Source organism: Limanda limanda, chromosome 3 (genome assembly GCF_963576545.1).
Source record: "Limanda limanda chromosome 3, fLimLim1.1, whole genome shotgun sequence".
NCBI classification, from domain to species: Eukaryota; Metazoa; Chordata; class Actinopteri; order Pleuronectiformes; family Pleuronectidae; genus Limanda; species Limanda limanda.
Genome location: NC_083638.1, coordinates 17779299 through 17789969, shown reverse-complemented (window position 1 = coordinate 17789969; position 10671 = coordinate 17779299). Strand labels below are relative to the sequence as shown.

The 10671-nt window shown below is 42.7% G+C and overlaps 1 protein-coding gene across 3 annotated transcripts in view; it reads right to left on the bottom strand.

The window, feature by feature from the left end:
• Positions 1-396: 396 nt before the first annotated feature.
• The window catches only part of esrrga (estrogen-related receptor gamma a), a 66429-nt gene continuing 56154 nt past the window's right edge, over positions 397-10671 (bottom strand). For all 3 annotated transcript variants that reach the window (XM_061068425.1, XM_061068426.1, XM_061068427.1), the window contains 3 exons: positions 4971-5077; positions 4695-4857; positions 397-641 (listed from right to left, as the gene is read on the bottom strand). In XM_061068425.1, coding sequence (XP_060924408.1) covers positions 397-641; positions 4695-4857; positions 4971-5077 — 515 coding nt within the window. The remainder of the gene's footprint in view (positions 642-4694; positions 4858-4970; positions 5078-10671) is intronic.

Below are 10671 nucleotides of genomic sequence, written 5' to 3'. Positions count from 1 at the left end.
CGTCAGTTTCTGAGTCACCGTGGAAACTGTTATGTGACTGTTAATAGTCTTAAAAGGAAATCCTCCTTAGTAATACTGCAGGTGGGGGGGTGGCCATGTCAGTCTGTCAGCATCGTCCCCACAACAGAGGGTCAAGTGACCGCTCTTCTCTCATAGACCGTGGAGTTTCAGGGGTTCAGGTAAGAGGTTGAGTTTACTTGTCTTTTCAAAGGGGGATGCATCAGAAGGACGTAATTCAGGGACTTATTTCTGTGAGGGTGTGTGTGTGTGTGTGGGTGTGGGTAAGAGTGTGTGTAAAAGAAAAAGAGGTCATTCAACGTTGCCGTTTAGACTTTGAGGTGAAGCTCAGGTGGTTCAGACTGGTGTCTGGCTTGTCCTCCATCTATTCCCCTGTCCTCAGACCTTGGCTTCCAGCAGCTCCAAGAAGAGTTTGTGCATTGGGACTTTGCCGTCCTGCTTGATGCTGTAGAAGTGCTGCACAGCCTTGGTGGAGGTCTGGCGGAGCAGGGGGAGGGTCATGAGCAGCTTGCCCGCTCTGCGGGGGTCCTCCTGGTGCTGGGAAGCCTCGTAGTCCTGCAGGGCCTCGTGGAGCACATCCTGGAGCTTCTGCACCGCGTCCACGTCTTCAATGTGCATGGAGTCTTGAAAAAGAAAGTTGAAAAACGTAAATATGGATAATAACAAGAAAACACACTAAAAATACACCTCTATAGAATACGCTCCCACCAACTTCTGTGAAGAAAAATATTTTTGAAACACACATCAACCTATTGTGCAGAGGCCATTTAATGTGAAGAGTGCAGAGAGTCTCATTATGTGTCTCTGTCGGTGTGTGTGCCACCTCTATCTGTGGTGTAACTGCTATTTATCTTATGATCTTAATGATTGAATTAGCCTTTAAAGTTTAACTGTAAATGTAGTACGTTGTAGCACACACCCTTTAGAAATGTCTGCATACATTTTTAATTTTAAACACCACGAGGGGATAAGAGCTATAAGTTGGAACCATCCAGCAATGGGGCTTTAAATTCAGGAGCTGCTCTGTTCTCTGTCTTTTAAGTGTGGATCTGTGGGTGTGATGAATGGACGGACAAAGAGACAAGTGGGCGGGAAAAAAACGAAATACTCTCAAAGAATGATGGAGAGATGCAGGAACACCTGAGAGTCTCTCTGTGTGTGTGTGTGTGTGTGTGTGTGTGTGTGTGTGTGTGTGTGTGTGTGTGTGTGTGTGTGTGTGTGTGTGTGAGAGAGAGTAGTGGGCTACAAATGTCTGTAATCTCTCTTTGAGGTGGCATGTAAGGTGTGTTTCAGCGGTTGAGGCGGTAAAAGCTGAGAATGTCCCTCAATAATAATGCTCCATATTGCCCCTTAGGGAGGCAAAGTCTTAATGTGAGCTGGCCTTTAGCTCTCAACCTCCGATCAATGTCTCCGATCAATGATTACATGCATGTTAAATAATAATCACAAGGCAACTATTGATAGGCTAACCCCCCATCCCCGCCTACCACACCCACTACACACACACACACGCACACAGATCTGTCGAGAGGATAAGAGCTATAAGTTAATGTATACCGATTAATAAACGCTAAGGTGTTTAATATAAAGAGACACACACTCACACGTGCACACACATTATAATAACAATGTTGATTTAATGCACCCACTCTATAGAAACTCCATTTACGTGAACTGCATGGACCTCTCAAAATAATCCATGTCTATTTGTGGGTGGGAGAATATTTAACATGTCAGGGGAGTAAAATTAAGTTAAGACTCTTTATTATAAATCCCTTTTTACTTTCTCATTTATTTGGATGCATCACGTCAGATGATATGAGTTATTCTATAAAAGCTTTTTCTACGTGACCCTTTTTTTTATACTTTGTTGTTTGTATATGAGATCAGCTCTGGACTTTATAATACTATATTGAGCTGAGATCCATCGTTCTTACACAAACATGCTCACAAACCAGATAGGTACAAATACACAACCTTCACAAAGGTATGGGTGCACATAGACATACATAAAGAGACACATGAAAATACCTTGCAGACTTAATGAATTCCACATAAAATGTGCGAACACACCTGCTTGCATACACACAAACACACACTCTCAAATACAACGTGTTGGATCTATAGAGCGTAATGCATGTATCAGTATGCAGGACCAGACGGTTGAGTTGGATTCTTAAGGGATCAATAGAAAACTCAGCTTCAATCGCTTTTCAAATATTCTTACTTTTTCCTGGTATAAATAAGAGTGCTTTGCCCATTTTTGTTTTTATTTTGCCTGGTGGAAAACATTAATAAGGACGTGATGGGGGCATTCATTTATGTAAATATTTGTAACTATTTTCTTTGTCTTTTAGGCAAAATATATAGCTGCCCCTTTTTGCAGTATTGCTTATTTAACACAGTATTATATTTAAAAATAATATTTAATACAGTTAAAGCAGAACGAACAGGTAGAACCTACAAATTAAAGAGCACTAATGTCAGCAACAATGAAAACTAATCCTCTTCTCCTCTTAATTCAAGTGGTTTCCTGACTCGCAGTCGGTAATTACCATAAGTTAAACTGAAGTTTAATGAGTTTGAAATAGTTTTTGATTAATATTGTGTGTTTGGTATTTAAGCTGGTAAACATGGCTGCCGCCTGTGCCGTGACCTGCACCACACTCACAAGTAAAACAGCAGACGTTAATGAGCACGAGCACATGAGGCTGTTAAAACACACGTTAACAGAGCACACACACACACACTAACACACACACACGTGCACGCACACACACACGCCTGCAGTTTCCCATGGCTAGTTTAAATGTCTTTACATGTGGGGCACGTTTGCTAACATTTCTTAAGGCTTGGCTTCATTAATGCAGACGATTAGCATCCTGTGAATTAATTAGTGTCAGTGCCCTTCAAAATGCTAATGCTAGCAATCTGTTGTCTTGAAGAGCAGTTAGAGAGTCTGGCCACCGATACAAAGTTCCTGTTCGGGTGTCAGCTGTTTCCCTTTCAATCAGTCAAACGGCGACTATTTCAAATGTGAGTTAACAGAGGAAAGCTTTGGAGGAGGCATTACTCTGGAGATTGATCTTGATTTGTTTTTTGTTGTAGTTAATTTATTGGGTGAGATTAAATGGCCAGACTTTAGGAACATGTCATTTCCATTTTCAGAGTAAAAATGTAAATCTATATATTCAGGGCATTCAGACTGAACAGTTAGATTTTCATTGTTATGATGTGTAGTCTGACATTTTCGTAACAATGATACCAATTAATAATTTGATTGTACGTTATTTATAGATTATTAAATTAGGTTTGTTTTGCAACTTAAAACTACTGTATGACTAAATAATATGTTAGAAAAACATTTACAATAAAAGCTCTACAATTATTTCTCTACAACATTAATCATTAAGTCTTTGTCCTTAAAAAGGAAAGGAAGCCTAACTATTAGTGAATTTATTTTCAACAATAATTTTACAATTTAACAGTTGAACCAATGTATAAACCAGACTCTGACCCCGTCGGGCCATCGATGGGCTTAAAGGGAACAAGGTCCAGGTAAAGCCACATGATTCATCATCATCTTCATCATGATCATCATCGATACTGTTGTTCCAGACAGTCAGCAGCATTCATACGCCAACAGACACACACACTCGTTCAGAGCCAAGAGATTGATTGTCACACGTAGCTCAAAGGAAAATAATATGTCAATATTTCTGCATGTGCATGACAGTATGCACTTTATGTGTTTGAGCAAACATTTATCAGTGGTTCACATTTAAGCACACAGCAAAGTGAGTGTGTGTTAATGCATGTGTCAGAGAGATGAAACTGGCAGATTTTCGAGAATGTGTGTGTGTTTGTGTGTGTGTGTGTGTGTGAACGTGCTGCGATGTGTGTATGTCCGTCTGTGTCGATGGTGGCAGAATCTGAACAAAAGGCCCCTCCCTCCTTATTCAAAGCTCTCCCATTTAAACACATTGTATTGACAGCTCCCCCCTTGTAATTAAAGAGTACTGAAGAGCTGGCCGGCTCCCAAGACAAAGTTCAAAAGACGGGTCACGGGAGGAAGAAGGCGTGTGTGTGTGTGTGTGTGTGTGTGTGTGTGTGTGTGTGTGTGTGTGTGTGTGTGTGTGTGTCAGTCAGCTGTCGATGCAGCTGGATACATCAGAGAGGGGGCTTTATTGACGGACTTTGGGTTCTAATGATTTCACCTTATTTAACAGGCATCTGAAGAGACGACTATGCTAATTGTAAAAGGGATGGTCACTTTGTTCAGGGGTGGGTGGTGGTCTGCAGGCTGAAGGTGTGTGAGTGTGCGTGTGTGTGCAAAATGACTGTAGGCATACATGACCATTGTGTGACTTAATAACAACTGTGAGTGACTTTATAAGACAAAAGTAAGAGATTTGACATGTCATGTTAAATAAAATATAGCTCTGTGTTCCATGTGTCATATTTGTGTGTGTGTGTTTGTGTGTGTTTTTGTGTGTGTGTGTGTGTGTTTTGGGTGGAGTATTGAAGACAGCCCTTTAATGATTCAGTTTAAATGAGTCCCATGGGACCGGGGGATTCATGGGATTAACTGTTTCTCCACCAGCCCTGTTCAGTCATGTGCTCCCAAACTCAATCACACACACACAGATGTAGATGATCACATCATAATTTCTAACCTGAGTTAGCCAAAGCAATGGCCTTGAGAGTGACGAATTCCTCCTTCTCCAGTTTCATAGACTTGTATTTCTTGACCAGCTGAAGGATGGCGTTGTTCAGGTCCAGGAGTCCGGCCAGCTTCGACTGGTCCTCGTCCATGATGTAGTCCTCAGCGTAAACCAGCTGAACAAAGAAAAGGAGGAAGGTGGAGAGGTTCCAAATTAACATTTGCTATATGTCTAGAAAAGTATAATTTCGTGAGAGCAGGAGAAAAACATGACATCAAAGACACTAACCTTGTCCTCAAAGGAGAGCGAGCGGTACACAACGCGCAGGATCAAGATCTCCATCCACGCACTCTGCAGTAGACTCATCTGGTCGGCCAAAGACAGTGTGGAGAAACCTAGGAACAAAGAAGAGCAGCAAGAGAGATTTAACAGTCTGGTTTTTACTTAATCACACTCTGTTTCTTTATAGTGTGGCAATGACACATGTTATTCTACTGATACTGTTGCTAAAATATAGTCATGCTGGCAAAGTACATTAATTGGCCTTTAAAGATGAATCTAACGAGGAAAAGATGGAATGAAGGAGCCTTGATGCTCGTGAGAGGGTCAAGATCGTCCCTCCTCCCTTCCATCCCTTCTCTCCCTGCCCTCCCTCCCTCCACTCCATCCGTCCATCCAGCTGACCACCTTCTCTTCCTCTCTCCCTCATGCCCAGGGGCTGCTCTCTGGGGAAAGGCAGGCCTTATCTCCCCCTGACACAACCTCCATGGATCAATGCTAGCAATCGCTGCTGCAAACACACACACACAGACACACACACACACACACACTCTAATTGCTGCTATGGCCTCAAAACTACGGCTTTCTCCAGTGTCAATCCATGTCTTTCTATTTGCCTACGTCTATATCTGTCTGTCTCTCCAGTCTCAATCCATGCCCTTTTAACTGTCAGTGTTTACCACTGAACATCTGTGTGTCTGATTCAGTCTCCACCTGTTCCCCCCCCCCCAACCATCTTGATACATACATCTGTCTTTAGGTCCTGTCTCTCTATACAACATTTCTTCTGCCTTCTAATTGCTTGGTCTGTTTCCGATTACGTTCTTACTTAAATGCACCAGTCTCTTGCTTTTTGTCTCTCTCCCTCTGTCTCTCTGTCTGTCTCTTTAATGGAACACCTGCCCACTCACACCTTTCCTCACAGCTGTCCTCCGCTCACACACCTGTCCATTCACACCTGCCTGTGTGTTCTAGTCTGTGTGAGTGTGCGCGCTAGGCTTCATAGGACCGGCAAAGACAGTGGCCCATGTGAGCACACCTGTCAGACCTCGCTGCAGCCCTACAGTGTATTTTGTTTGTGTGTGTGTGTGTGTGTGTGTGTGTGTGTGTGTGTGTGTGTGTGAGTGTGTTTGAGAGGAGCGTCCTGCCAGGAGAAGCAGGCAGATGAGGAGGGAGATATTTCTTCAACAACATCTGCTGCCGTGTGCCTCCCTTTTGAGATGATATGTGTGCAATAGTGTGTGTCTGTGTGTGTGCAGGTGCATTAGGGGCTCTTATCTCACAGTGTGTTGATGGGTAATGGCAGGCGTCTCATTATGTCCAAGTTGCAGGCTATTGTTGTTTGTAATGTGCTGTTATTCCTTCCATCTACAACTGTGAACAAGCACACACACACTGACACACACACACGTACAGTAGATAGACACGGCTGCAGGGACAGCACAAACACACATGCGCACACACACTGTCTATTACATATGCATAAAACCACATGCATAGGAATACACTGGAATCTAACCAAATGTGTATGATCTACACACACAAACTCACACAGACACACACAGACACAGACACACACACAAACACACAGACACACACACGCACGCACACACACCACACTGAAGCAGTATCATTGCCAACTGGCAGTGTCTTCTTCTACTTAATGAAATCATCAGAAGGGATTAGAGGTGAATTTCTTAAGGGGGTCTTCATTCTCTCACGCACACACACATACACACAAATCTCATTCACAGAGGCAGATGTCTTTGGGGGGTCCATAGGACTTCAATCATCGTCGGCAGGGAAAATAAGCGCTGCCATTGCTAAAATTAACACACACGCACTTATTGAATCTGTTCAAACCCTCGGGTCAAGTGAAGAGAAGAAGACATGAGTGGGGGGTTAATATCACTTAATGGTGTCACTGGTTGTGTGTTTTAACTTTAGGGTGTGTGTTTGCTTGTGTTTAGGGCTCTGGTATTGGGAGAAGGGTTCAATCAATCCTCATCGCTCTGATGGAATTTGATCTGTGGCCAGTGGGGGCACACATGGTAAGTACACAGCAGTCCATTTAAGGTAAAAAAAATAAATGTAAATGTCATCCAAAACATGTCCTCACGACTAGCGACTCTTTAATAATAAGGTTTGCACACATCCACTGTAAACAAACATCTCGTCGTAATTACATATAAAATGCACACGCGTGCAAGAATACACACACACACAAGGAAACACCAATAATTAAAAGCTTCGTGATTAATTTATTGAGCTGAAAGTGCAGCTTCTCTTATTGAGGTACATCAATGATTTTTATCAGGATGTGGATTGTGTGAGTGTGGTTAGGTAGTGTTTGAAAGATCTGTATGCTTATACTGTTTAATTGAGCATAATAAACATAATTGCACCCTAAGTTTGCGGGTTTCTTGCTTTATACACATGTTTATACTCTTTGTTTATGCTTACATTCCCACACATCTGTTTGTAGTGTGTGTGTGCGTGTGTGCCTCCCCGACCCCCTCCCCTCCCCACCAGCCTGTCTGCGCCGTTCAGCCATCCAATGCCTCTTATCTGTCTGATTAATAGGCGGCCAGCTTCAGGACAAATTAATTAACAGATAACGCCATCTCTCCCTTCTTCCCTTCCTCCATTCCTCCCCTCCTTCTCATGGAGCGATCGATACAGCAGAAGAAAAGAAACATCAATGGGAATTTAGTGCTGATGATGGAGAGAGAGAGGTATTGATGGAGAGAGAGAAAGAGAGAGAGAGAGAGAGATGCAGGAGAGAGAGAAGAAAGTAAAAGGAGGAGAGTTGTTAGACGGAGAGATGGTGGTGGTGGTGGGAGGGGTGGAGACCTTTCTTTCATACCTGTGATTTCACTTGACAAAAGAAGGTTCCTTATTTGGCTCTAATTACATTTCCTTTCTGCCCATTGTTGATAAGGCATCACGTACTATGTGTAGAAGTATGTGTGTGTGTGTGTGTGTTTTTTGTGTAGCTTGTGTGGTGTTTGCTGTGGCAATAATGGGCTGAGCTACATGTACAGGACTACATTGGAAATTAGGTTTACAGCTTTGATTATACATATTAACGTTATATTTTTGTGTGACATGATGAGAAAGACACCATCTCATTTGATGGGACTTTTTTGTATGTTGGTCTGAACACTGGTCCGAGGTAGCTTTAACTCCTTAAATTTTGGTTCAGAATAAACTGAAAAGTTTGAAGGTCTGGACTCAAGATAGGTGTGTAGTTCCCCTCAGTTAATTCAACACCAAGTGTTCTGCTACTATTTATATCTTCTCAGCTTTGGTTTTCCTCAAGTATCTGCAGAAATCTGTTCATATCTCTACAGGAAACGTCCAAAGCCAAATACTGTCTAATTAAATGAGCGATGTCTAACTAAAGCGAGTTGCATCATTACTACCAAAAAAGGCTTTTATTCTGTCCAGAGCTACAAAACACTGAGTGAACACATCAACATAAAAGCAACTTTTTATAAACTGAACAAGTCTGTAAAACAATTATATTTTGTTGGTTCTCTTTACAATATCTGTTTGCGACAACGAAAGGAGGATTTGCGTTTTATATTTTATGAAGGTAACTCAATCAGGTTAAATCAGGACATAGATTTGAACACTTTCCAGTATACTGATGTACATGTTTGTACGTATGTAAGTGTGTGTGTGTGTAGATATGTGTGTTTGTTGTGCTGCACATTGGTCTGACAGAAAGAGGCTACAGTGCAGTCATACAGACTTAACCTCTGCTGCTCGCTCCTGCGTTCTTTCTCTTTTCTCTTCCCTCTGCTCTATCTGATACACACATGAAGACAAACTCACACACAAACACACGTCGATTCCCCAGCCACCCTGCGGCCTGTTTGTCTGCCAAATGAGTCCTGACTGCGCGTTTACACCCGAGACCGCACAACAGTCTGGCACTGACACACACACACACATAGGATAGCCCTCTCTCACGCCCCAGTTGCTCCACGGACCCACACAAACACACATGTACAGGAGGCCTATATTTATTTTCTTGTGGTTACAGGGCAAATGGGAACCAGTGAGAGCTGATTGTGATGCTTATGGGAACCCAGGCACTTGTATGTGTGTGTGTGTGTGTGTGTGTGTGTGTGTGTGTGTGTGTGTACAGATCGTGGCATTTGTGAAGCTTTTTTTATGTGCATGCGAGCCTGTGTGTGTTTGAATGATGGTGCCTATTGTAGGCTTTCCTGCATGTGTGTAAGGATTAATATGACAGGTGCAAAAACTGGATGCAATGCTGATCTGGTCCCAGTTTTTACCACATCACCTGAATTTATATTCTGAAACCGTAGGAAAAATAACAGATCTTTGGCACGTATTTGTGTTATTGTAGAGAGAGTTAAATTGTGGAGAGAAGTAAATTTTATCTGTAACGATCTCATGATTCATGTTAGCCTGTATGTAGTTTCTTATATATCACATTGTGAGCGTCGCCCACTAAACCACCAAAATATAATTCACCGGGATAATTTAGTCCACAGATTGCAATAAGGAATTTCTGTCCGACTTGAACTTAGCCTGAGAACACATTCAACAGCAAAGATTAACACAGTTATCAAGAGTCCTCAGTCTGGAAGCTGTAAGAATGCGCTTCACACATTGTCACAGCAATGTAACACAATACATTATTCATCCATCCATTACAGACAGCGTTTCTCCTGTCTAGGGTCGCTGGGCGGCTGGAGCCAATCCCAGCTGACATTGGGTGATTGGTGGGTACACCCTGGACTGGTTGCTAGTGTATCGCAGGGCCAACACACAGACACTCCCAACCATTAGCACTCACATTCACACCTACAGTCAATTTAGATTCTCCAGTCAACCTCTAACCCTAATCTGCATGTCTTTGGACTGTGGGAGGACCCGCAGAAATCCACGGAGAACCAGGGAGAGCGTTCAAACAAACACATGATAGTAAAAGTGAATTCACACCAAGCACAGTGAGGGGAACTGGACGTGCACTGAAAGAGGGGAATCCTCGACGAGAGTTCCACGTTTCAACAAATGAGTGAAAAGAAAAGACATTAATACTAATGTGCTGCCAATGTTGTCTTCGAAGGCACTTCAACAGTGTGATAAGTGATTGTTGATTCGTTATTGCTTAACTGTTGATTTGTTATTCATGATTTGTTAATCTTTTTATTAGAGTGTATTTAAAACAAGTCATGAAAACTGTGATGTGAACAGTTTTGTAGTCGATTGTCTAGTTGATATTGTCGGTGAGGGGAGGACGGTGGAGTTTGTATGTGCAGCATGTCCACGTATTGTGTTCTGCAGGGGACAGATTTAAGTCTACTGGCCCACTGAGATATAGATTGCATTAGAACACGTGAAGTTTCCAACAGCTACCGGCACATCGCTGCCCTGCGTGTGTGTGCGTGAGTTCCTTTACAGTGTATGCACACCACATAGCTCCAGTGCTTTCTCTCTCCTACCACTCTCTGTATATGTTTGTGTTAAAAATTTGTGTTAGCGTGCACATTATTGCATGCTGGGCGAGGCAAGTGCTCCCTTGTGATGCTTTCCAGTGTGTGTTTGTGTGTCTGTGTATCTCAAACTGTTTTGTACCATACGGCCAGACGCCGGCCCAAATGAACACAGACCCCCCGTGATGGCTTTGGCCAAGCTGAAACAACACACACAAGAAGTGACGCACACGACA